The sequence below is a fragment of the Aquarana catesbeiana genome, linkage group LG01 (assembly GCF_042186555.1).
Source record: "Aquarana catesbeiana isolate 2022-GZ linkage group LG01, ASM4218655v1, whole genome shotgun sequence".
Lineage (NCBI taxonomy): Eukaryota > Metazoa > Chordata > Amphibia > Anura > Ranidae > Aquarana > Aquarana catesbeiana.
Window position 1 is genome coordinate 102627276 of NC_133324.1, and position 27636 is coordinate 102654911.

The 27636-nt window shown below is 41.2% G+C and overlaps 2 protein-coding genes across 2 annotated transcripts in view; one reads left to right on the top strand and one right to left on the bottom strand.

Moving 5' to 3' along the window:
* The window catches only part of ITGA2 (integrin subunit alpha 2), a 236103-nt gene extending 227380 nt beyond the window's left edge, over nucleotides 1–8723 (top strand). Inside the window, exons 29-30 of the mRNA XM_073622309.1 lie at nucleotides 4–120; nucleotides 2091–8723. Of these exons, the coding sequence (XP_073478410.1) occupies nucleotides 4–120; nucleotides 2091–2168 (195 nt within the window). The 3' untranslated portion in view covers nucleotides 2169–8723. The remainder of the gene's footprint in view (nucleotides 1–3; nucleotides 121–2090) is intronic.
* Nucleotides 8724–12204: 3481 nt separating this feature from the next.
* LOC141133145 (molybdopterin synthase catalytic subunit-like) lies at nucleotides 12205–26045 on the bottom strand. Its single transcript, XM_073622321.1, has 5 exons — nucleotides 25912–26045; nucleotides 24599–24721; nucleotides 22112–22265; nucleotides 20051–20174; nucleotides 12205–17156 (listed from the first exon to the last, which is right to left on the bottom strand). The coding sequence occupies exons 1-5, from the start codon at nucleotides 25928–25930 to the stop codon at nucleotides 17079–17081; spliced, it is 498 nt and encodes a 165-aa protein (XP_073478422.1). The 5' UTR covers nucleotides 25931–26045; the 3' UTR covers nucleotides 12205–17078.
* Between the last annotated feature and the right edge of the window lie 1591 nt (nucleotides 26046–27636).

The following is a 27636-nucleotide window of genomic DNA, read 5'->3' on the forward strand; positions in this document are numbered from 1 at the left end:
CAGATTCCGCTCACAATAATAAAGCCTGGTGAGAAGTCGGAGGTTCCTATCGGAGTGGTGATTGGAAGTGCACTAGCTGGATTGCTCTTACTTGCTGCATTAGTGGCTGCTCTGTGGAAGGTATTTTATGTTACGCATTGTCTTCCAAGCTATCAAGCTCTGTCCCTTATACAGTTAACCCCTTCCCACCACCCCCTGACCCTTTAAGAGGTTCTAAATGTCGGGAGGTGGAGGCAGACATCCTGATCATGTGACCAATGTGATTGGCAGTCACAGTGGTTACATGATCGAAAAGCTCCCAATGCATACTTGTGATCGGGGGCTTTCCGATCATGTAACTGCCAATCACAGCGGTATGCATCGGGAGCTTTCCAGTACCTGTCAGTTACTGTGCTGAGAGCATGCAAGGAGAGCACTCTCAGCACAGTAATGTGTTTACAAAGGGCTGCATATATGTGGCCTCCCTGGATTAAAGCCCACCTGCCGAGAGGTTGCATATATGGGTATGGTCAGCAGGAAGTGGTTAAAGCTGAACTCTGGGAAATAGAATTTTTGCATACCTACACTGGGCCAGTTTGACTCGATAAAGTTATGCATATCTGATATCAGGGGGGCCACTAGGATGCTGTAAATCACAGTAGGCCACGCTACATAGATCTTCCAACTTCTGTGGGAATAGCTTTCCCTTTGCACACTGACCACACGGGGGTTTGCTGGTATAGCATTGCACTGTTTGTGATGTGATCTTTCTTCAATAGAAAACCCTTTGGACATAATTGAAAATCCTTGGTGTGCTGGCAAATATTTACATTTTAGTTTTCCCTTTGCACACTGACCACATAGGGGTGTGCTGGCTTAGCACTTCTGCCATTCATAGAACACCTTGCAGAGCATTTTTTCAGCAGGAACGCAGGGGAACGTAGTTCTGGCACCTCCAGAACTAAATGAAGGGGTGCTGGGGTGTGCTGGAGGGTCTATTGCTGCTGACTGCTGGGAAATCTATTGATACTGGGGGATCTATTTTTTTCAGGGGAGGGGGGTCTATTGTTGCTGGGGATGGGTATTACTGTATGTTGCTGGGGTGTCAATCGTTGATAGGAGGGATGTACTGTTGAGGGAGGGGTCTATTGTTGCTGGGGATGGGTATTACTGTATGTTGCTGGGGTGTCAATCGTTGATAGGAAGGATGTACTGTTGAGGGAGGGGTCTATTGTTGCTGGGGATGGGTATTACTGTATGTTGCTGGGGTGTCAATCGTTGATAGGAAGGATGTACTGTTGAGGGAGGGGTCTATTGTTGCTGGGGATGGGTATTACTGTATGTTGCTGGGGTGTCAATCGTTGATAGGAGGGATGTACTGTTGAGGGAGGGGTCTATTGTTGCTGGCTGCTGGAGGGTCTATTGTTACTGGAGGTGATCTATTTTTGCAGGGGGATGTATTGTTTTTGGGGAGGTCTGCTGTTGCTGTTGGGGGATCTCTTGTTGCTGGGGGTGGATCTTATGTTGGTGGGGGGGGGTCAATCTTAGCTGTGGGGGATCTGCTGTTGAGGGAGGGCTCTAATGTTGCTGGCTACTGGAGGGTCTATTGATGCCGGCTGCTTGGGAGTCTGTTGTTGCTGGGGTGGATCTATTGTCACTAGGGGTGGTCTATTGATGCTAGATATATTTTACTGGTTTTCTTCTTTTTAATAATAAATTCCCGACAAATTACATAGCACCACAAAATAATACTTGGTTCTGTAATCTCGAAAAGGGGTGGTAATGGGTGGCGGATAAGGGGTGGAACCAAGGAATGGTGCTCAGAGGTGGGTAGGGGGCGGAGATAAGGGGTGACTCAAAAGGGAGGAGCTCCTGCACATATTCTCTGAGGAAAAAAAAAAGCCCCGACACCGTGTACTGTATATTTTTAAATGAAGGTGGATTGACATCAAAGTTCCTCCTCTCCACCTTTTCCAATCAAAAAATGGATGTTTATGTCTTTAAATAGATTTATAGAAACAACAAATTTATAGACAGTTACAAAAGCATTTATTAGAAAATACATTTGACAAGCAATTCTTCCTAACACGTCTCCTTGTGTGTTTTTCTAGCTTGGATTTTTCAAAAGAAAATATCAAAAACTTCAGAAAACAGAAGATGAAATGGCGGAGACTGCTCAACTTAATTAACTGTCACCCTTGCCTTATTTTTTTATAATAATTGTAATTTCTTGATGAAAATGATTTGTACAAATCTCTTTAAGGATTTTTTTATTTTCAAATCCAGGAAAGTTTTTTTTTTTTTTTTTATCAAACTGCAGGGCAGTTTTTGGCATAGTCTTTATTGTTATATATCTTGACCTGCTGGACTGGGGATCTTCTTTGCTACAATTTTATGGTTTAAACTGTTAGTTTTTACATAGCTGGACATTTTATGCAGTTGTACATTTTGGTTTACATTTTGTGTATTTGGGAGTTTCACTATTTAGTTTACACATGTATAGTTGCTTTTATCAGGGGAAATAAAACGACACCAACATTTATATTATGAAGCAATAGCAAACAATAAACTGCTTATTTTAACCTTTTTTAGTGATAGGGATGCATTAAAGTAACATTTGTACAGTGTTTTGAGCAATGGTATCCTACTTGCAGAGCAGCATAAAAGTATTAAAAATGATTAATCATTATAGGCATACTAGATAGGAACACATATATATTTAAAGGGCTACAATCACAAAACTTGCATTTTTATAAGTGTACTTAGTTTATACATGTAATATTAGTATTCAGTGTATGAATGTCTTTTTTCTACATATTTTTCTCCTTGTTTCCAAGCACACCAAATTGACCAGCTAAAGTGACAGGGTTTGAAATAAACTATTAGGCCCCTTTCACATGGAGCAGACTCCGTTTTGATCAGCAAGAGATCTGTCTGCTGATTCAAAATAAACAGCCTATTTACCTTTAGTAAATCATTTCTTAAAAGAGAAGTATGGGGTTTCTGTTTTTTTGTAAATTTATACTTACCTAGGTGGATGCTGCATCTGTCCACTGGCACCTCTAACACTGCAGATTGCTCGATTCTCAGGGCTCCCCCCGAGCAGAGAGCTAATGACTGTCAGCCACCAGCTCTCTGTTCTGCCCCCCCTCCCCTCCCCTCCCCCCCTGTAGAGCTGGGCTGTGAAGGGGGTGGGAGCGGCCTGCTCAGGCTCTCAGCAGCTCGCTGAGAAGCTAAGCCAAGTGCCGGTCCAGGCATGTGGGCGGAACCCGACCCCAGGGTCGCGATCTTGCCGGAGCCTGGACCGGCTCTGTGATGTCAGCAGAGAGCGGACTTCAGCCAGCTCTCTGCTGAAAACGGGTCACATGAATGCAAAAGGAACTGCACTCCTGTGATCCACAGAAGAAGTATAGCCAAACGAGCTTTGGCTGTACTTCTCCTTTAAATCCCAGTCCCAACCTGCTGATAAGAGCAGAGCATGTGAGTGGCTGAACGGTGGTGAGGCGTCTGTCTTGATGGTCAGAATGTAGCTTGGCCATCTGAGCACAAGCGGGGAGGCTTCCAGAAAGAGTGGCGTATTCCTAGGCTTTCACCTATTCATCTGGAACTTTTCCCTATCGCTAATACTGTCTCTGAGAGACAGGTGACCTGTCCCTACACTGTCCATACGCAAAATGTGCACCAAACTCAGGAGCGAGGGTAATAGATGTTGCCAGACCCAAGATGGCCACCAGGGTCACATGGGCTGTCAGCATCCAACTGGATCCCTGCCTGCCCCAGTAACCCAGGAAACCACAGAGGGGTGGTCTACAAACTGCAGCCCAGGGGCCAGCTGTGGCCTTTTGCTTGCTTTTATCTGGCCCTTGGGGCACTTTTTTATTCACTTACACCAGCAATGGGGCACAATTCCTACCAATGACAGGGCACAATTCCTACCAATAACACCAACGACAGGCCACAGTGCCTACCAATGATGTGGCATAGTGCCTACCAATGACACCAACGAAGGGGAACAGTTCCTCCCAATGACACCGACGACAGGACACAATTCCTCTAAATGACACCAACAAAGGTGCACAGTTCCTACCAATGAGAGGGAACAGTTCCTACCAGTGACGAGGCACAGTTCCTACCAATGACACCAATAATGGGGCATAGTTCCTCCTAATGACACAAACAATGGCGCACAATCCCTCTCGCTGACACCATAGATGTGGCATTATTTACTCCCACTAATGCTGGGACATTTTCTACTCATGCTGACCACAATCTGGCCCCCCTTAAGTCTGAAGGACAGTAAACTGGCCCTTTGATTAGAACGTTTATAGACCAGTTTAGTGGAACCATAATCCTCCTGACTTCCTCTCCTGCATTGCACTGTGGTCCAGCGCCACCTGCAGGGGAGAAAACAGACTATACCTGCCTACAAGTGGGCAGATGACAGGTCCGTATCCACTCAGTTTATGCAGAGCGGACATAGACAAAGCCTGCTCTGCTCCATGGATGGCTGGGTGTAAACAAAATCCATTGTCTGTCTACACCTAACTGCCCTCTGATCAGATCCGATCCATGTAGACAGAGGGGTACAGATGTAGCCCTTGTCCTGGATATTTATCAGTGTGTATTTTTTAGCAGACTGGATTAGATTGGAAAAGGGTGGGCGTGTACAGACACAAGTCCATAGAGGTGAATTGACCGCCCGATCAGGTCCACCTGAAAAACTGACAGGTGGATCTGACCCTTCTTGTGAAAGGGGCCTCATACTGACAGTGGTGCTTGAAGAGTTGCAGCAACAGTTTTACTTGTAAAGATTTAAACTATATGTATATAAGGTGACCACTGTAAGCCTACTGGTAGTTTTATAGTACGTTCCAGCCACTGCCTCTTTTTGGTCTTTATGGCAATGTGGAGAAAAGTCATGTATATTGAAAAAAATAATATGCTTTATACATCATTACATGTATTTACTACATAAAGTTGTAAAATTCAAATATTTGGCAATAGATGTCCTTTAGGATGGAGCACTGGATGTAAATATATGAAAGTAGTGTCATGTTCTTATAGGAGTGACTTTGATTCCTGAAAATCAAACATTGTTCTGGTGCTAGTTCTCTGTGATTTTTCAACTGCCAACACATCTGCCTCCAATTCCAGCTGATTTGCCCTGTGCATATTTATTCTGTCTTAAATAGGCAAATATGACGTTAAAATAAGCGAAACCCTATGCTCAAGGAAAAAGGTATTTCTGCAGTTAGTGGACATCAGTGGGTAAAACCAAATACTACAGATAGACTTCATGGCCACCAGTTCATCAACTCCTAACCACACAAATATTATATGGCCAAACATATGTGGACACCACTCTAAATTATTGAGTTCAGGTGTTTCCAGTGTAGGCTACCATTCATACTACAGCATAGAAAGACATTAAAACAACCCCGTGGCAACAGTTTGAGGAAGGCTCTTTTTTTTTTGGCCAGCCTGACTGTGCCCCTGTCAGGAGAAGGCACAATATGTTTTTGCTAGTTATACATTCACTAACCCTATGGATTCTTGCCCAATGTAACTGTAATCTGTATACAAATTTACTTGATACATCTTTGAGCATAGCATAGGCCAACAAAAGTAGAGATTTTCAGTGCAATAGGTACAATTATATATATTTTTTATAATAAGAACTCTACCTTTAAAACATAAAATGAACAGGTTAACAAAGGGATTGTTTTTTATCCAATATATCTTGCTTTTACTTTGGTATACATGGAAAACTTTAATACAATTTTTAAATATAAATACAAAAAAAATTCTTGTTTAAAGGCAAGAAAAAAATTTATATTTTACAGCTTATTTTTATATGACAAATTGAGTTTGCTAATGACTGTTTTCAGGACTATAGATTAGGTTACTAGTTTTTTTTTCCTTCTTGTACATGATTGGGTGATTAAAGGATAAGTTCACCTTTTGTAAAAAAAAAAATCAAAAATAATTGCATATGATTTTGCAGGTAAAAAAAACATTATTTTTTACACTGCAGCCTGTAAAGCATTGAAATGCTTTACAGGCTGCACTGTAAAAATAAAAAATTGCAAGTGCCAGGCCCCTGCAGACACTCAGTATAGCTGTCTGCTTGTAGCTCCCATAAGGGCAGACAGTTACTGGATTGAAGGAAGAATCAATGAACTGTGGGGGGCGCTGACGAGTGATCTCGTAGTTTATTGATTCTTCCTTCAATTCTGTGACTTAATTCAATTCAGTGAATGAACTACAAGCTGTCTGCCGTGCTGGCAGACAGAACTTGTAGTTCATTCACAGAACTCTGTAAATGAATAATGCAGCTGCGCCGCTGGAGCCCCGCTGTTTTTAAACTGACAGCGGGTTCGGGTTGCGGGGCTGCAGAGACTGAAGCCCAGTAACATGTTAGATATTACACCCTATAATGTTACAAAAGGTGAACTCATCCTTTGAAAAAAAATTATCACTTTATTTACTATCATTTGCTTTGCAAAATGAAAATGCACTTTTCAAAGTAAACAACCATTTTGCTAAATGACACACCTCTAGTCCTTTAGTAAATCCAATTTAAAAAAATTGTAATGTTAGGTTTTAGGTAGTCTTCAGTGTCTGTAGACTGTTCATATATGTGTGTAAATGATCGCAAACTTGTCTAGAGACATTTGTCAGTTTCCTGTGCTATACCCTTTGCAAGTTGCCTCCCCTAGATGTAAATGGCTGTGTGCGGCTGTACTCGGGTACATACCAGTGCTATCACAATCACGAATATAGCGCAGTGTTTCTCAACTTTTTTTCAATCAAGGCACCCATTAAAATTATGGACAGCCTTGAGGCCCCCCCATTCTAAAATGTAAAAATTGATTTGAATAGTTTTACATAATGCAGCAACATCCACACTTAGAACACCCAACGTTGGAGGTGATTTGTTTTTCCAAAGCAAACACACCTTTCCACATCGGTACTGACTAGTATTCCTCAATTTCTCTCCATAAGTCAGCTAATGTCACCCCAGAGCTGAGGGAGAGGGGCACAGGACGGTCATACAAGGATGCTGTGGGGACAACAGACATCCTCCTCATTAAGTGATGACATCATTGGTTGTTAGGATGCCAGTGTCTAGAAAGACGTAATGGAAACTCAAATAAAACAAATGCAATAAATTAGGTTGCAGTTCAGTGAGTAACAAAGTATTTGATCCCCAAGCAAAACATGACTTAGTACTTGGTGGAGAAACCCTTGTTGGCAAGCACAGAGGTAAGACGTTTCTTGTAGTTGGTGATCAGGTTTTCACACATTATAAGAGGGATTTTGGTCCACTCTTCTTTACAGATCTCTTTACTGTCTCTTGGCAACTCAGAGTTTCAGCTCCCTCCATACATTGTCTATAGGATTAAGGTCTGGAGACTGACTAGACCACTCCATGACCTTAATGTGCTTCTTCTTGAGCCACTCCTTTGTTGCCTTGGAGGTATGTTTTGGGTCATTGTCATGCTAGAAGGTCCATCTTCAGTGTTCTGGCTGATGGAAGAAGGTTCTCATCCAAGATTTTACAATACATGGCTCCGTCCGTTGGTCCTTCAATGTGGCAAAGTCGGCCTTTAGCAGAGAAAAAGCCCCAAAGCATAAGGTTTCCACCTCTGTGCTTGATTGTAGGGATGGTGTTCTTAGGGTCATAGTCAGCATTTTAATTCCTCCAATTTGTATCGTGTTTTTCTGGATTTTTGGTTGATATTCTGTCTCTATCATTTAAAATACACCTATGATAAAGATTATAGACCCTTCATTTCTTTGTAAGTGGGCAAACTTACAAAATCTGCCGGGGACCAAATAATTATTTTTCCCACTGTATATAAATACATGAAAAGATTAGTGTTGAATAAAAGAATAGAGACTGATTACAGTAAAGCTTTCTTCACTTCAATCAGCAAATCATTTGCGTGCATAGACCTGTATTTTTGTTTCCCTTGCACATGATTGGGTGTTTGAAGTGAACACAGCTTCATCCTAATTACAAAGCATGGGGACAATCTCTATTTCTTTAATAAATCAACCCCACTGTGTGAAGGGCTTGCACTATTATAAACCACAAAATTGAATTTTAACCTTTTTTTTCCTCAAAAAATACAGTGACTTGTACAACTAATGTTAAAATGTTTGAGGTGTTGTTTTTGTTGTGATTTGCAATAACAGGGATTTGATTTGGGGCGGGGCTTTGTGCAATAGAACTTCATGCTAAGCAGCACTCCATAATATGTAAAATAAGATTTATGATCTATTAGGGGGTTAAATCTGACTCCACCCAGCACAGAACGTCTTCCATCCAGACTTCTTTGGGCAATGGCACATGGCAGTCACAAATATGTGTTTTCTGAGAACAAAACCATGAGGCAGATTTTGCTTGATCACCTGTACCAGGACGGCCTGCATATCCCCCTCTCCATTATTCTTTGCCATGAACAGGAACGCTAACACAACCAGAGTGTGAACAATGGCTGTCCTTGTTAATCAATAAAAAAAATTTTAAAAAAACTTTATTTACATTTTATAACTTTATTCAAAGTTCTAAAATAAATTCTGGATTTTCCTGCAAGAACCCATTTTTCTGCAATAGGCCACACACCTTTTTGTATCATATATTTGTATCCATCCAAACTTTTGTTTGAAATACTTGAAACAGGCTGTATGTATCGTTCTTTGAAAAATATTTTATATAAATAAAGTTTTATAGATTATGGTCTGTATTGCCTCTTTCATGGTTTTCAGGTGGTTGCATCCTGTTTTATTTCATGTACCGTATTTATCGGCGTATAACACGCGCTTTTTTCCCCTTAAAATCAGGGGAAAATAGTGGGTGCGTGATATACGCCGATCCCCGCTAATTGTGAGCTATCGGCGGCGATCGCCGCCGACATTCACATAGCGAGTAGTTTTAAATATGGCACCGCGGAGTTCGGAGGGACTCGGCGGAGCTGAACGAGCGCCGCCGAAATCACAGAGCCGAGATACACATAGTCGAGTGTATTCGGCTCTTTCTGGCGCCGCTCACAGTCACGCCCAGTCCCGCCATTGGACCTGTGTTATGTCCATCATAGGGCGGGACTGGGCGGGACTGTGAGCGGCGCCGGAAAGAGCCGAGTACACTCGACTATGTGTATCTCGGCGGCGTTCGTTCAGTTCCGCCAGCACCGAGTCCCTCCGAACTCCGCAGCGCCATATTTAAAACTACAACTACATGCAGCTATGTGTATGTCGGCGGCGGTAGGCATGGACACTGGGGGCAAGGCTGCACTGACCACTGGGGCAAAGCTGCACTGGAGCAAAGCTGCACTAACAAGACTGCACTGGGGCAAAGCTGCACTGACAAGGCTGCAATGGACACTGGGTCAAGGCTGCAATGACACTAACAAGGCTGCAGATGAACACTGATGAGGCTGCATTGTTGGGCATTTTAATGTAAGTTTCTTTTCCTTAAACTTCCCTCCTAAAAGTTTTTTTCCTTAAAATTCTCTCCTAAACTTGGGGTGCATGTTATACGCCGATAAATACGGTATATATTTTAGCCAAATAGTTATATTTAGCCAATTGTTATGGATTAATCGGGTTGATTTACTAAAACTGGAAAGTGCAAATTCTGGTGCAGCTCTACATAGAAACCAAGCAGCTTCCAGGTTTTTTTGTCAAAGCTTAACTGAACAAGCTGAAGTAAAGCCTCGTACACACGATCTGATTGTTGGACGACGAGCGTCTGATTTTTGTCAAAAGCACGTGTGCGGGATTTTGTCTAGCATACTAACGATCTGCAAATTGTCGCTTGACAAACACGAATGTAGTGACGTACTATGAGAGTATAAAGAGGAAGTTAATTTCTCAAGCACCACCCTTTATGCTAATTTCGTGTTAGTAGAATTTTGGTGAGCGTTGATTTGCGATTTTCAGAACGTACAAAACAAATGCCTTTTAAAATACATGTGGCATAACTACATGCAAAGCAGCTTCATTTTTATCCCATTGAAGAAGATGAGAATTTTGACATTTGACATCAGCTGCCACGTCACGAATGTTAATTCTGGATTATGAACGGTAGTTTACAAGATTAAACTCTTCCCGGTCGTTCCTTTATTCCGAGCATGCGTGTTTGTACTTTCAACTTTTGTGTGACGATTTCTGTACTGACCATCTGAAAATCAGATGTTGAGTTCACATCAGACAAAAATTTTATAGCCTGCACATCCAGCTTTTGTCTGACGATAAAGTCAAATCGGCTGTCGAATGCACTGTACTAACCATCCGAAAATCCACAGACAACTCGTCTTACGACTTTTCCCTTCTGATTTTCCTACCGTGTGTATGAGCCTTTAGAAGCTGATTGGCTGACACAGCTGCACCAGATCTGCACTCTCTGGTATTTGTATTTATATTATAATTTAAAAAGGAACTACAATTTGACCAAAAAAACTCACTAAGCAGCCCATTTACAACAGTGTTCTGCATTGCCGCACACATTACTGTAACACATCGCAACATACACTAAATTGTCAAAAGTATTGGGAAGCTGCCTTTACACATATATGAACTTTAATGGCATCCCAGTCTTAGTCCGTAGGATTCAATATTGAGTTCGCCCACCCTTTAATGCTATAACAGCTCCAACTCTTCTGGGAAGGCTGTACACAAAGTTCAAGAGTGTGTCTATGGGAATGCTTGACCATTCTTCCAGAAGCACATTTGTGAGGTCAGGCACTGATGTTGGATGAGAAGGCCTTGCGTGCAGTCTCCGCTCTAATTCATCCCAAAGGTGTTCTATCAGGTTGAGGACAGGACTTTGTGTGGGGCAGTCAAGTTCCTCCACCCCAAACTCACTCATCATCATGTCTTTATGGACCTTATTTGTGCACTGGTGCACAGTCATGTTGGAACAGGAAGGGGCCATCCCCAAACTGTTCCCACAAAGTTGGGCGCATGAAATGGCCACCCCCTGATGAAGTCACGTGGTGTGAGGATACGCGTCGGGATTGGAGCACTGGGTTCTGTCACAATCTGACTGTAAGATACAAGCTTGACGCTTGTGGTTTGCTGCATTATCCATGCCATTTCAATAAATTTGTTTTAAAAAACGGGATTACGCTATGGGCACTTCTCTATTTATATTTTAAAAACACCACCTATTGAGCCTTATTGGAAGCGATTTGGAGCAAGAGCAGACCCAGGACCATATACAGGGGCTTACGAACTCAGCGTTTGTGGTTTGATGCCTACGCTCTTATTTTAAAAAGTGAGTGTATCACTTGTGGATCTGCTTCTGTCCCATTCCCTTCCATTTACCTTGCGGAATTATGTTATGAACCTTATGTTTGTGTTTCTTCATATGCTTTAAACCTGGCGAGACCATTCAAGCAATCAAACACAGCCTTGAGGGGATTGTTATGTCTTGCATCTGCCATTCCATGTAACATCTGCGACCGAATAATGCTGTATACCTTACGGCAGTAAGGTGAGCTGATTGCACAACCACAGGTGTTATCACTGAAGTTTTGCCGTTTTTGCAGCACTCCTGCTATATTGGTGGAGGGACTTATCAATTACAGTCCACATTGACTTTTGGTGGAGATATTAAAGGATCACTAAAGATACATTTTTTTTTTTTTAAAATAACAAACATGTTATACTTACCTCCACTGTGCAGCTCGTTTTGCACAGAGTGGCCCCGAACCTGGTCTTCTGGGGTCCCCCGGCGGCTGTCTCAGCTCCTCCCCGCAAGAACTATTCACCTTCATGCGAGCTCTCTCGCATGGTGGTGAGTTCTTGCGGGCGCACTCCCGTGATATAGCCAGCGGCCACAGCCGCTCACTGTGTCACTCCGCCCCGTGGCGCGCCGCGTCATTGGATGTGATTGACAGCAGCACGAGCCAATGGCTAGCCAATCAGCGGCCAGGCTGATCAACGAAGAGGATGTCGGGGGCAAGCGCTGGACTTTTGAGGGGTCAGGTAAGTAAAACGGGGGGGGCTGGGGGGGCCGGTATTGTCAGATGTTTTTTCACCTTAATGCATAGAATGCATTAAGGTGAAAACACTTTTACCTTTACAACCCCTTTAACTGTCACCACACATCATAACTTTTTCACCAGCTGATCAAGTTGTTTTATTCAGTCACATGTCTTTATTCATAGACTTATATTGCTTCAAAAAGGATTCATCACTATTGTTCATCACATGTTTACTTTTTACACATTTTTAATCAGGATTTATCACATTTTACAGGATTGATGTTCACTCTACTTATTTCATTTGTATTCTATTCCAAATTGTGTTAATTCTGTTCTCTATTAGGACTTATGCCCTAAAGGGATTTTATTTGGGTATACTACATATCACTTCCTTTCACACAGCTCATACACCACCATTTTTTCATTTATCACTTTTGTCTGTTTGGATCATATCCACAGGTGTCTGCAGTAGTGTCTCTTAGTTTAGCTTAATTAGACAGCTCGGGAGTCATCTATTTACGCGGGCAGATATGAGTACATCTGCACTCACAGTGAGGAGAAGACTTTTGGAGGATGGCCTGGTGTCAAGAAGAGCAGAAAAGAAGCCACTTCTCTCCAGGAAAAACCTCAGGGACAGACTGATATTCTGAAAAGGTACAGGGATTGGACTGCTGAGGACGGGGTAAAGTAATTTTCTCTGATGAATCCCCTTTCCGATTGATTGGGGCATCCAGAAAAAAACCTTGTCCAGAGAAGAAAAGGTGAGCGCTACCATCAGTCCTGTGTCATGCCAACAGTAAAGCATCCTGAGACCATTCATGTGTGGGGTTTCTTCTCAGCAAAGGATGGTACAAAAACCATCATCTGAGAATAACTTCTTCCAACCATCCAAGAACAGTTTGGTGGGGTACAATGCCTTTTCCAGCATAATGGAGCACCTTGCCATAAAGGTAAAAGTGATAACTAAGTGGCTTGGGGAACAAAACATCGTCATTTTAGGTCCATGGCCAGGAAACTCCATAGATCTTAATCCCATTGAGAACTTGTGGTCAATCCTTTAAGAGGCGAATGAACAAAACTAACACCACAAATTCTGACAAACTCCAAGCGTTGATTATGCAAGAATGGGCTGCCATCAGTCAGGATGTGGTCCAGAAGTTGACTGACAGCATGCTAGGGAGAATTGCAGAGTTCTTTAAAAAGAAGGGTCAACACTGCAAATATTGACTCTTTGCATACATTTCATGTAATTGTCAAAAAGAGCTTTTGACAATTATGAAATGCTTGTAATTATGCTTCAGAATACCATAGTAACATCTGACAAAAAGATCTAAAAAACACAGAAGCAGCAGACTTTGTGAAAATTAAAATTTGTGTCATTCTCAAAACCTTTGGACACAGCTATAGAAGCAGAACCTAATGATTTCTAAGAGTGCTCACAAATGTTTTTTTGTTTTTAGCTTAGAACACTGGGTAGATATAATTAATCTGAATTTATTCAAATTATGTATTCATTGAAAAAAAAATCATTCATTTTTGTATTTTCATATGCCCGATGTCCGCGGGCATACCCACGATCGTCTCACGGAGAGGAAGAACGGGGAAATGCTAATGTAAACAAGCATCTCCCTGTTCTGCTTAGTGACACTGATCACTGCTCCCTGTGATCGGGAGTGGTGTCGTGTCACACATATCCCCTCCCCCCCACAGTTAGAATCACTCCCTAGGACACACTTAACCCCTACAGTGCCCACTCCTGATTAACCCCTTCACTGCCAGTCACATTTACACAGTAATCAATGCATTTTTAATCGCACTGATCTCTGTATAAATGTGAATAGTCCCAAAATAGCGCCAAAAGTGTCCAATCTGTCTGCCATAATGTCGCAGACCTGATAAAAATCGCTGATCCCCGCCATTACTAGTAAAAAAAAAAAATTAATAAAAATGCCATAAAACTATCCCCCATTTTGTAGACGCTATAACTTTTGTGCAAACCAATCAATAAACGCTTACTGAGATTTTTTTTTACAAAAAATATGTAGAAGAATACATATCAGCTTAAACTGAGGGAAAAAATTGTTTTTTTATATATTTTTGGGGATATTTATTATAGCATAAAGTAAAAAATAATGCGCTTTTTTCAAAACTGTCGCTCTTTTTTTGTTTATAGTGCAAAGAATAAAAACCGCAGTGGTGATCAAATACCACCAAAAGAAAGCTCTATTTGTGGGGAAAAAAGAACGCCAATTTTGTTTGGGAGCCACGTCGCACGATCGCGTAATTGTCAGTTAAAGTGACGCAGTGCTGAATCACAAAAAGTGCTCTGGTCTTTTGCCAGCCAAATGGTCCGGGGCTGAAGTGGTTAATGAAGAAGCATTAGGGATAAAACCCTGGCTCCAGGGTCACGATGACCGCCGACCACGAGCAATCGTGAGCACGAGGGACAGAACACGGAAGTGTGTGTGTAAACACACAAATCCCTGTTCTGTGAGCAGTGACAGATCGTGTATTCCTATTAGCTAGGAACCACGATCCGTCACTTCCTCTAATCAGTCCCCTCCCCCTTCAGTTAAAATCACCTCCCAGGGAACACAGTTAACCCCTTCACCGGCCCCTAGTGTTAACCCCTTCACTGCCAGTGCAATGCATTTTTATAGCACTGATCGCTGAATAGATGCCAATGGTCCCAAAAAAGTGTCAAAATTGTCCGATGTGTCCGCCATAATGTCGTAGTCACAATAAAAATCGCAGATTGCCGCCATTACTAGTAAAAAAAAACAATAATAAAAATGCTATAAATCTATCCCCTATTTCGTAGACGCTATAACTTTTGTGCAAGCCAATCAATATAGGCTTATCGCATTTTTTTTTTACCAAAAATATGTAGAAGAATACATATCGGCCTAAACTGAGGTAAAAAAATAGCTTTTAAAAAAAAAAAAAAAATGGGATATTTATTATAGCAAAAAGTACAAAATATTGTGTTTTTTTCAAAATTGGCGGTCTTTTTTTGTTTATAGTGCAAAAAATAAAAACCGCAGAGGTGATCAAATACCACCAAAAGAAAGCTATATTTGTGGGGGAAAAAGGACGTCAATTGTGTTTGGGTACAGCGTCGCACGACCGAACAGTTGTCAGTTAAAGCGACACAGTGCCGCATCGCAAAAAATCAGGTAGGCCCTTGCACTACATAGTTAAAGGTAAATCTAAAAGGAAATTGAACAAGAAAACTGTATAATGTATGGCCAGTTTAGGCAGGATTTAAAATTATAGGCCAAACAGTGACCACTTCTTATGCAGTCACTGTCTGGCAGTGCCACTTGTATTCAAGAAGCTGCAGCTGCCCGAATAAAATAGCTGGCAGTGGAGATTCCTCCATCTACGCTGTTAGCTTGGATGTGGGAATCAGATGCCTGATGAGAGAAAGGCGTGTGGAGGTGTGTATGGCAATCTTTAGTAAGGGAATCTAGTTGGGACCATCTCATATTCGATGTGGATGGGGAAATCACTCCCGCTGTGCTACTGTATTCTATTGGCGGGGAGCCTTCCCTGCCAGCAGAATAGAATGATTAGGGTTGTCGGCTACAGCCAGTGGCACCGATTGTTTTGGGAACAACCCGACAGGTTGGTTGTACACAAAAGTCAAATCGATAGACATGTCTACAACCAGCTACCCCATACATGGATCAAAATGTGGTCAATCTCTGCTAAACTGGCTGAATTTCAGTCCATGTATGGCTGGCTAACCACACTTATGTGGGAAAATAAATTGGCAAATAAAAAAAAAAAAAAAAAATGAACATAGTGTATACAATTGTGACACAAGTCAGTGAATTTTATAAAAAATGTACCTGTGACAGACTCACCCGGGACAGAGGCTATTGGAGGGGACTGAATGTGAGCCTCTTGCCAACAGATTATGGGCCCTGGATTTTAAGGGAACAATACTCTGCAAGGTAAATTAGAAATCCAGTCTGATCTGTACTAATCAGACTCAATGGTGTGTACATGTATATATTGTATGTTGTTTGATTCTGAACTCAACCTGTTAATTGAGTGAGCTGGTCACATTAGCCTCCAGGACTGGCTAGGAGACAAACAGTCTAGTCTGGCTTACCACAGGTTCTAAGGGTATTCCACACATTGCTGTTTGTTCTAATTAACCCTGTGTTGATGTTTATGGCAATGTGTATTGAATAGTCACCTAGTCTGGGTAAATGATTTAGTAAACTAGCTCATGTAAATTAGGTTACAGTTGTATTGTTAGAGGAGGTTCCAACGGCATATAAAGTCTTGTAATTTTGATTCTAAATAAAATAGTCCATGTTAGCATCTAAGCAAGTGTCGCCTTGTTTTGTGCTCAGAGCGGTTGGAATATCTGATATCTGTATTCAGACTGGGAGGAAGTGGTATACCGACGGAAGCACTCAAGCGGAGTGAGGGACATACCGTGACAGTACCTTTCCTTTTTAATCTGCAGCTCTGTAATTTTCTGTAAAATGCAATATGGCAACCTGGAGGAGTTCTGTACACAGAATGTACACAGAACGCCCCCCAGATATGTCATTTACTGATTTTCCCAGACAACTGCACTTAAATACTAATCAGATTTTGAGCATCCCCTGCAACAAAAATGTTGTTTTTGGTGAGATACTTCCAATAGAAAAGCACGTCTAAAGGGATGCAGGCCCTACAGCTTTCCTCATTAAAACCCTGCAGCAGCTGATTGATAATTATAAAAATCACACCCATACAGATTCGCTGAGCGCATGGACACAGGCAAACAGCTATTTCTTCAGAATAACAAAAAGGTAGGAATTTGCACCAAAGTTTGTTAAAATTCTTTTGCAATGTACTGTACATAGATCACCCAGAGGGGGAATGGTTTTTCCTCTACAAAAGTGGAGTTACGCTTTAAGAAGCCGCTGATAAACTGCTACAAGGGTCAGATGTGGGCTTACATCTGTAAGACGTATAACTAAATTGGTGAGCTGTCACTAAAAGCAATTGTCAGTTCCACTTTCTGTTTTGCCAGTGTTCAAGTCTATGTCAGGTTTACAATAACATTGCTACAAAGAGAACCCTGTATAGATTGTATTTTTATTTTATGCCATCTTCTTTTTTCCAAAAACATTCTTTATTTTCTTTCCAAGTATAGCCATCCTCTTCATACATTTCCTAGACAAAAAAACAATAATAAGAGAACAGAATAAAATACAATACTATCATTAAAGATATGATTTATATGCTTGCGGGCTGTCTATTGCAGATTTACTACAGCAGAGCGGTGGCGCGCGCTGGATCATGATTTAGCACTTCCAGGTAGGGGCACTTCCATGCGCCGGCCGCCCCGACTGTGTCGCCATTCGCTACAGCACAAGCCAATCAGCAAGTCCCAGCCAATGATTTATGGCCAAAACGCAACAATCAGCTGAACGAATGACAGAAGAGAGCCCTGTGTAGGTAAACAACACAGAGCTTTCTACAGATAGCAGCAATGTGAATTTTTTTCTCTCCCTGCAGAGCAGGGGAGTAAAAACCAGCACATTGCTTAGTAAAAACAGCACGCAGTACACACACTAAACATTGTTAGGCACACATTTAACTCCTTGATCGCCCTAGATGTTAACCCCTTCCCAGCCAGTGTCAGTACAGTGAAAGTGCATATTATCATTGATCACTGTATTAGTGTCACTGTCAGTGTCAGTAGCCCTATCACAGTCCCATTATAAGTTACACTACCATTAGTACTATAAAAATAAATACAACAATTTTAGTATATATATATATACACACTATAGTTTGTAGACGCTATAGCTTTCATGTAAACCAATTAATATACACTTATTGGGATTTTTTTTAAGACATGTAGCAGAATATATTTTAGCCAAAATTTATGAAGAAATTAGATTTTTTTTTTTTTTTTTTATTGGATATGATCTATAGCAGAAAGTAAAAAATATAATTGTTTTTTTTTTCAAATGTTCCAGTCTTTTTTTGTTTATATCGCAAAGATGATTCGTGTGAAAGAAATATATACATTTAGTCTGTTGTACAGTGTTGCATGACCGAGCAATTATCAGTTAACCGCTTAATGACTGCCCGCGTACATACTGTGGCGGGGCAGCTCTTAAGTGCAAAATTACATAACTGTAATTGATTTTTTTTTTCCTTGGCTCTGGGGTGCGCCGCCGGAGCCCAGCTCCTGCTGTAAATGGACACAGCGGGAGCCAATTAGCAGGTCCGGCGGACCCGATGTCCACCGGAAACCGTTCCAAGAGAGGCAGAACAATGGTCTGCCTATGTAAAAAAAGGCAGATCGCCGTTCTGCTAGTAAGGAAGACAGACAACTTTCTGTTTCTGCTAAGCGCGAACATGGATCTCTGTCTTCCTACAGTTAAACCATCCCCCACACAGTAAGAAAGCACTCCCAGGGAACACATTTAACCCCTTGACCGCCCCTGAGGTTAACCCCTTCCCTGCCACTGTCGTTAGTAGAGTTACAATGCATATTTTTTAGCGCTGATCACTGTATTAGTGTCACCGATTTCCAAAAAGCATCAAGTATGTCAGTTAGGTGTCCGATTTGTTTGCCACAATGTCGCAGTTCCAAAAAAAAAAAAAAAAAAAGCCGATCGCCGCCATAGCTAGTAATAAAAAAAAAATAAAAATAAAAAGTCCATAAATATATGCCATAGTTTGTAGACACTATAACTTTTGTGCAAACCGATCAATATACGCTTATTGGGAATTTTTTTTTTTACCAAAAACATGTAGAAGAATAAATATTGGCCTAAACTGATGAAGAAATGTGTTTTTTAAATGTTTTTTATTGGATATGTTTTATAGCAGAAAGTAAAAAATATATATATATATATTTTTTTTTTCAAAATTGTTCGTCTATTTTGTTTATAGCGCAAAAAAAAACAAACAAAAAAAAAAAACGCAGAGGTGATCAAATACCACCAAAAGAAGCTCTATTTGTGGGAAGAAAGGACATCCATTTTATTTGGGTACAGCGCTGCACGACCACACAATTGTCAGTTAAAGTGACACAGTGCCGTATCGCAAATAATGGCCTGGTCATTAAGGGGGGCAAAACCTTCCAGAGCTGAGGTGGATAGTATAAATAAAAATTATTTATAATGGTTCAGTATAGGACCAGGGCAGTTTATCATATTGGTTGTAATTCACAGGGACTTCTAGAATAATTTCTAAAGATTGCATGTACGCTCTACAGAGTCACACAACTCGGCTGACTGGCTGAGACACTGACCGATATAAGCGTGAGTTATAATACGGCATTGCTATATACATTGATCCTCTCCCTGTATTACCTTACCAAGCTACAGTACAACTCACAGATAACACAGTTTAAATTTTTCTAAACTCAAGAACAAAAATTTGATTTATTACAGCTTTACTAGTCTTTAGAAATGGGGACCTATCAATCATCCGCCCAGCCTCCATGTAGAGATCCCGCTCCAATCATAGAAGCTATAGTGCAGCTTTTGTGAATGGAGGATCGGGGCAGAAAGGGCTGCATAGTCGGGCTCTCTTGATAAGAGCCTGTGACAGCCTAGAGGATTTCAAATAACAGAAGAGGCATCAACACAAGGGACACTGTCTATAGACTGCAAGTTATGTCCCTTGTGCTGATTTTTCCATTTTTATTTTTTTTATTATTATTTTGGCTGCACTTAGGCTAGGTTTCCACTATTGCGACCTGAAAGTCGTGCAATTTTGCCGCAATTTTGATGCAACTGGAAACAATGCCTTTGTTTTCTTGAGGTCTATGGACCTCAAGTCGCATCAAAAGTAGTGCAGGGACTACTTTAAATGCGCTGCGACTTGAAGTCGCACAGTTATGAACGGTACTCATTGGAAATCATGGGGAACGACTTGTCATGCGACTTTGCAGTCCCAAGTCGCATGACAAGTCACACCATTGGAAACCGAGCCTTAGGCTTTATTACAACAGGTGATTTTAATTCAATGGTATTTTTTATTACACCGGGTACTTTTTACATTCATTTTGTTATTTTATGAATAAAACAAGTACTTCCATTTACCTTTTTCCATATAGGCACAGTTGCTTTTAAGGCATTTATACAATATTTCACAGCATCCAGGGAGTCATTCCTGTGTGGTGAGGAAATTGCAATGGCAACACTGGCTTCAATTACTGGAACCAACCTACCAACAATAGAATTTTTAGTGATTTTTTTCCCCATAATTGAATAGTACAAAATTACAAAAGCACCTGATTATTGCAGACAGGTTATCTTGAATACATACAAATGTATCACAAAAATTTCCAAAGTGCATTGTAATAAATATAAGAGCGTAAAGAGGCTTGTCAGCCATGTGAATCATAACATATATGAACAATCACAACTAAATTAAAGACAGTAACGTTTTTTTAAGGTGTAAAAACAGGGGGCAATATCTGTGCTAGGATGATAATCAGATAATAAAAAACAAGCAGCTGACATAAATATAAAGATTGTAATATAAATGAAAACACAAAGTCTAAATGTAGCGCTGAAGGTAGGAGATAAATGAGGAGATGGTGGGTATAGATGGACGTAGGAATGAAACCCCTCACACCAACTTCAAAGCATAATGAAACAGACACCACCGTGCTGACAAATATATCTTCTTATCAGAGGTCAGATAAATCAAGCATTGGGGTAGAAGCCACATCCAATAACTACTAACTACTACAGGCAGCATCATCATCATCGGCTTTGACATAGGAAACAAAAGAAAGGATCCTCTGCAGTTTCCCAATAGCCAGCAGTGGAACACCATCAGACTCCAGTACCAATCAATGGAAGCGATGTGTACCATATAAGAAAATAAGGAGGCACATAGTGAAGTCCAAAAAAACAATCCTCGATTTATTTAAAAAAAAAGGGGTACTCACAAACGAATGATGAATACAAGCATGTAAATCAAAAAAGACCGCAGTGGTAGCGTGCTCACATCATCACCTGATGCATTTCAGCCTATTGGCCATCGTCAGATGATGTGAGTACCCCCTTTTTTTAATAAATCGAGAACTGTTTTTATGGACTTCACTATGTGCCTTGTCGTTTTCTTATATGGTACACAGGTCGGGTGGAACGCATGTGTCGGATGTCAGGAGGGGTGCAGTAACGCATTTCAGAGCATGCTCAGAAGCTTCTTCTTCAGACCTTGAGTCCATCCTATCTTTTGCCTGGATGGTGACCAAGAACAGCAGGTAACATCAGGTCCCCTTCACGCAGAAGCACCCTATGAACTTTTGCTTTCATATGGACATAGAGCCCGCTCAGGAGTGAGCATGCATGAGTGCCCCTATAACAAGCAGCTTGCTATGGGGGCACTGGATGGGAAGGGAGAGCCAGAAGCGCCAGTAGTGAACCTGAAGAGAGGAGGATCAGGGCCGCTCTGTGCAAAACCATTGCACAGGGCAGGTAAGTATACCATGTTTGTTATTAAAAAAAAAAAAATGGAGCAATTAGAATCACTTGCAGGTACTATGTGTTTCAGCTGGGATTTAAAAGCCCTGTGTTAGCAGCACCCTGGATAGTCTGCCTGCTGCTCTCACACACATAGAAGGGTCATCTGTGGTCCAACCCACCCTCTGCACACAGCCCCAATTAACTGCACTGTGCAGGGAGTGTGAATGCTGTTAATGGAAGCAAAGAAGGGGGGGGTGTCCCACTGAAGACCCAGACAACTGCATTATGTGTGAGAGCAGAGGTCTGACTCTCCAGCATGCTGCTAGCACATGGTATAAAGGGAAGAATAAAAGACATACTAAGGATGTTCATTACTGCATATATGCAGCCTGACAGCATTATTCTAATAAATTAAGAAGGTTCAACTGGGCTTGAAGACACAATACAGATGTGTGAGTGACCAAATCACCATTGCCTTATCCTGCCAGCTAGGTATGACCAATGTGCTGGTGACTGGAGGAGTGTGGACAACCCTCTCTCATTGAAAATAACACACTTGCCCATTAAACAAAGTATGAAAGAACAATTAGTTCAGTGAAACAATTCTCTACTGCTGTGTTTTTAGGTTGCCAAGTCCTGGGTCATAAACAGCCCTGGCTCTTAACAAAACAACCACGGACTTACCCTAGCCTGTGATGAACAGCTATGTGCTTTACAGTCGGCCATTTCTGTCTGATATCAGACAATATTTTTTTTATTTCCATCTCTGCCATTGGTACGTAAGCCTCATACTCCAAACTCACAACTTTCTTCCCTTCAAAATGATTCCTCGTCGTACCTAGAAGACAATGAAGGATTCATAGGCAGAGAACATGAGGAGGAGTAATTATAGTGGAACAGGTGAAACTGTATCGCAGAACCATTTATTTATTTCTCATTCATAGATGTCTCTCCTTCTTCTGTTGTAAGAGGAAGGAGATGTGTCCACCATGTCAAACACAGTTTTGTTTTTACATTCTGACCACTGTGATTGGGTATCACAGTAATCACAATGTACCCAGCCACTGGGAGTGGTTTGGTATGTGGGAGGAGATTTACCAAAACTGGTGCACACAGAATCTGGTGCAGCTGCGCATAGTAACCAATCAGCTTCTAACCTCAGCTTGTTCAATTAAAAAGTAATACTAAACCAAAAAAGTTTTGCTTCCATTAAAGTGATTGTAAAGGTAAATAAGAAAAAAAATAACAAACATGTCTACACTTACCTGCTCTGTGCAATGGAATTGCACAAAGTGGCCGCAAACCTCTTCTATCCTGCTGATGCTCCTGGCCCCTCCCCTCTGTCCATTGACACAGACAGCAGGACTTGGCACCGCCCCCCCGCTGCCTCATCATTGGTTTAACTGACAGCACTGGGAGCCAATGGGTCCTCCGAGTGCCCCGGCAAAGCCAGCGAGACCTCGGAAGTGAGGGGAGAGAAGACCTGCAGATGTGCCCAGTGCTGGATCGATTGAGGGCACAGGTAAGTAAAAATACAGTAAGAAGGTTGAGAAAAAGAGGACTAAGGGTTGGTCAACATCCCTGTGTACAATATACAGAGAGCAAGGTTCCCCCTTGTGGGATTTTAAAGGCTCAGATGGCGATATATCACCAAAAAACAATATAAATGATAAATATAAAAATAGAAATGTATTGTAGTATATACAGTTCAAAGACAAATAACGAACAATGGATAATTGATAAGAAAAATGTGGCCAAGGGTGTGGAGTCTGCACTCCATGTGGTGTTGTTTGACCCCTTACAGCATCTAACCAGTGTATCATATTGATGTGTAATTGTTTCAGCCACGTTTTTCTTATCAATTATCCATTTGTTTGTTATTTATCCTTGAACTGTATATACTACAATACATTTCTTTTTTTATATTTATCATTTATATTGTTTTTTGGTGGTATATCACCATCTGGGCCTTTAAAATCCCACAAAGGGGAACCTTGCTCTCTGTATACAGGTAAGTAAAAAAGGGGCTGAGAGGGAGATGCTGAGACCTAAACATTTTTTAACTTAATACAAGGAATGCGTTAAGGTAAAAAAACGTTTAGGTTTTACAATCACTTTAAAAAGGGAGGAAGTAAACTTCCATCTTTGAATTGTACCTATAGGTAAGCCTATAATAAGGCTTACCTATAGGTAGTGTAAATATCTCGTAAACGTGTGCCATTTAGGAGATATTTACTGTACATGCAGCCAGTGACATCACTGGCACGGCACATGCGCTCTGAAGGAACGGCCACACCCCTTCCGTTCCCTTAGAGCCCTGTGCCGTGAACGGCGGCTCCCGCGCGTGAGTGACATCATTGCGGCTTCAGCCAGTCACAAAGTCGGAGTCCATAACCCAAAAGCAAGACAGGTGAAGATGGAAGCTGTCTCCAGCGATCGTTTTCAGGTATGTTTCACATAATGTGCTAGTATGCGATGCATACTAGCACATTATACCTTTGCCTTGCAGGTAGGAAAAAAAAAGCTTTAAAGTAAAAAACATTTTCAGTTTTCCTGGGACCCTCTTCCCTGTGTGTGAAGTAGAAGAGAGGAGATCAGCACTGTGCACGGCTGCATCTATTCTCCTCTCTCTTCTTCTTCACACTGAATTCAAGCAGCAGCAGGAGCCATTGGCTCTTGCTGCTGTCAATCAAATGCAGTGAAGAGGAAGTGGGGGGCGGGCCTAAGTGCTGCTGTGTACGTTCATGAAGCGCGGCTCCATAGACACACAGGTCAGGAACGCGCATGCTCCGTGTGTCCCCATAGCAAACAGCTTGCTATGGGGGCACAAAAAGAGGAGCCAGAATCGCCACCAGGGACCAGAGAAGAAGATTGGGGCCGCTCTGTGCAATACCACTGCACAGAGCAGGTGAGTATAACTTTTGTTATTTTAATTATTAAAAACTTTAGTAACACTTTAAGCTTTGACAATAAAACCTGGAACCTGATTGGTTACTATGCACAGCTGCACCAGATTCCGTGTACACCAGCTTTAGGAAATCTCCCCCAATGTGTGTGTATGGAGCTGTCTAGTGACAGCTTGGTACACAGTGGTTTTGGGGTGGCACGGCTGCCCATGATTTTTTCTTTTAGAGTATGTTTATAAACAGCAGAACCTATAAAGTCATGTACCTAGAAAGAGGGACACCGCGCCACAGCTAGGAGAAACCACCAACTCAGACACTTCATCCGCTGAGAGCTTTCCTGATGACACCCTAATGAAGTCTTGAGGCTCTTCGCTATCCTCCATTGCAGCTGCAAAATAAAGGGAAAAAGCATTAGGCCATTTAAACATTAAAGTATAAATAAAGACAAAACTTAGAGATGGATTAGAACACATATTAGTTTTTTTTTTTGCCATCTCTGCCCTGTTAGGGAGAATCACCCTCTCCATTTGTCCTGTTTAACATTATCATAGAAAGGGAAAGTAAAAGAAAATCTCAAATCTGTGTTGACCCCAGAAAAGTAATAAAGGGGAAATCTACCAGTGGGGACACTAGTTCTGGTGACCTGGGAGTCCCCCAAAAAATTCCCCTAATTTGCAGGTGTTTTCTCTCACTTCCTGTTTTGGCTATGGGACAGGAAGTGAAGGTAAATCTCCCAATGGAACACAGATGGCAAAAAAAAAAAAAACTGACAGGGGTTATAACTCTAAAATGAAAAAACAAAAACAAATCCTTGAGTTCTACTATAACCACTTGCCCCATCCAGGGTAATTTTTTCATTTTTCACACATATTAAGATCAGCATTTTATGCTGGAAAATTACCTAAAATCCCAAACAATTATACATTTTCAGAAAGCAGAGGCCCTGTAGAATAATCATGGTGTTAGTTGCAATTTTTTTTTCATCCAACGTGATATTTACACAACTTTAATCAAATGAATATGTTTAGAAAATAATTCATGGTTAACTCTAAACTGATAACCTGTAAGGCTCCATGCACACTGGATCTCATAAACGGCCGTTTTTTGGAGTTTGGGCGTTTTTTTTTTAACAGCTCATGAACTCCACTCTATGTTATCCTATGTGTCAATGCACACATGGACGTTTTTTAGCTTTTATCAGCAGTGGAGTTTATGGGCTGTTCTCTGAACGCCATTTAAGCATTTTACAGGCAAGCCCAATTTTGAGGCTTGACATTTTTGGTATCTATCAACTTGATTCTACTTGATGCAACCCCATTTTTTTTATCTCACTGAAAAAATGGGTTTATATTGTGTTTGCGTTTACTACAAATAATTTTAGTACTCACAAACATACTAGAATACCCATTTTTTGGTGAGATAAAAAAAGATGGGGTTGAAGATTCAAGTAGATAGACACCAAACATGTCAAGACTCAAAATTGTGCTTGTAAAAGCCTTTTACATTACATATGTTATCGGTTTAGAGTTCGCTACGAATTATTGCTCTCACTCCGATGTACTCGGTGATACCACTCACGTGCAATTCCCGTTTCCATACGTGTTAGAGCTGCACGATTAATTATTTAAAAAGCACGATTCAACCCCCCTCACGATCTTAATCCAGCATTTCCACGATTCTATGTAACCGTACAGAGCCATTCTCTGATCAGAGCTGTCAAAAAAAAAAAAAAAAGCTGTCAAATGTTTATCAACATTCTTCAGCTGGCTGGGAGATAAAGAGAAACATTGTAACATTTCGTTCTTTTAGATCAAAGAGAAGAACTTCAGTCTGCAAATGAGCTCAGTTTAACCACTTAAAGACTAATGCCGCGTACACACGATCGGAAATTCCGCCAGCAAAAGTCCAATGTGATCTTTTGGTCAGAAATTCCGACCGTGCGTATGCTCCATCGGACTTTTGCTGGCGGAATTTCCACCAGCAAAAGATTGAGAGCAGGTTCTCTATTTTTCCGTCAGAAAAAGTTCCTATGGGAAATTCTGTTCTGACACTTGTTGCTTACAAGTTAAAATCAGTATTTTCTGCTAGAAAATTACTTAGGACACCCAAACATTACATTTTTTAGCAGAGACCCTAAAGAATAAAATGGCGGTTATTGCAATATTTTACGTCACACTGTATTGGCGCAGCGGTCTTTCAAACACAATTTTTTTTAAGGAAAAATACACTTCAATTCATTAAAAAAAGCTAAACAGTAAAGTTAAGTCAAAAATAAGAGCGCTACCTCGTGCTAGGGTAATACGTCATAAACCTATAGTCCACAGAGGGGAGCACGGATTACCTTTTCAGCACTTGGCACTTTATATTGCACCTATCGGAAATCTTGAAGTTGCACTATAAAGATTTGAAGTTTATGAACTTGAATACACTTTATGGACTATTGTTTCACTTTTATTTATTTATACAGTATGATTTTTGTCATGTATATATGATGGATTAACCGCTTCAGCACAGATCCCGGTTCTTGCTCTGTCACGAGCGATAGCGGGAGCCCGGCGCTCCGGAAACATGCCGCAGGCGCAATGCCGGAGCCCCTAGTGGCCAAAAGGGTAAGGTAACGTTGTTTCGCTCAGCCGTGCCATTCTGCCGCGCTGGTCGGCAAGTGGTTATCCTAGCACGGAGTAGCGCTCTTTTTTACTTCATTTTAAAGGCACATGCACTTTGAGAGCAGCAACCCACAAGCATTCACTTTTTCATTTTATTATTTATTCATTCAATCACCCATTAGTGCAGGAACATATAGGTGTGCTCCACAAATCTATATATCCATCCAACAAACAGTAAAGTTAGCCCAATTTTTTTGTATAATGTGAAAGATGATGTTACGCCACGAGAACTGTGATCTTTATTCTAAGCAAAAAAATTGCGTTTCTCATTTTAGCCAGAATCGTGCAACTCTAATATGCATGGCAGGCCCCACTTGTGAGTATGCATCATATGCATTCGCAGGATGGAGTGGGGAAGCTTGCTTTAAACATGATTTTTAAATTATATTTATTACATTTTAGCCCCCCTTTGTGATAGCATTGAGACAGGCACTCCTTATGGAAACATCAGGGGGACCCCCAATGTCCCTGCAGCCCTTTACTATAGCTAATAAAGCACAGATTGTACTAAATTAGCTATAAGTAAAATAGCTTAAGGATGCCAGGTGGTTAAAGAGTATGTATAACTTTGAGATCAGCGCTTGGTTGAGACATGGTATTGCAATGGTAATTTTCTACTGTCCTACTCCTGTAGGTG

Coding starts and splice junctions, on each gene's coding strand:
- LOC141133145 (XM_073622321.1), bottom strand. Junction 20,175..22,111: donor GCTGTTCATCACAGGCTAGG/GTAAGTCCGTGG, acceptor TATTGTTGGTAG/GTTGGTTCCAGTAATTGAAG. Junction 17,157..20,050: donor CTGTGCCTATATGGAAAAAG/GTAAATGGAAGT, acceptor TTTTTTGTCTAG/GAAATGTATGAAGAGGATGG.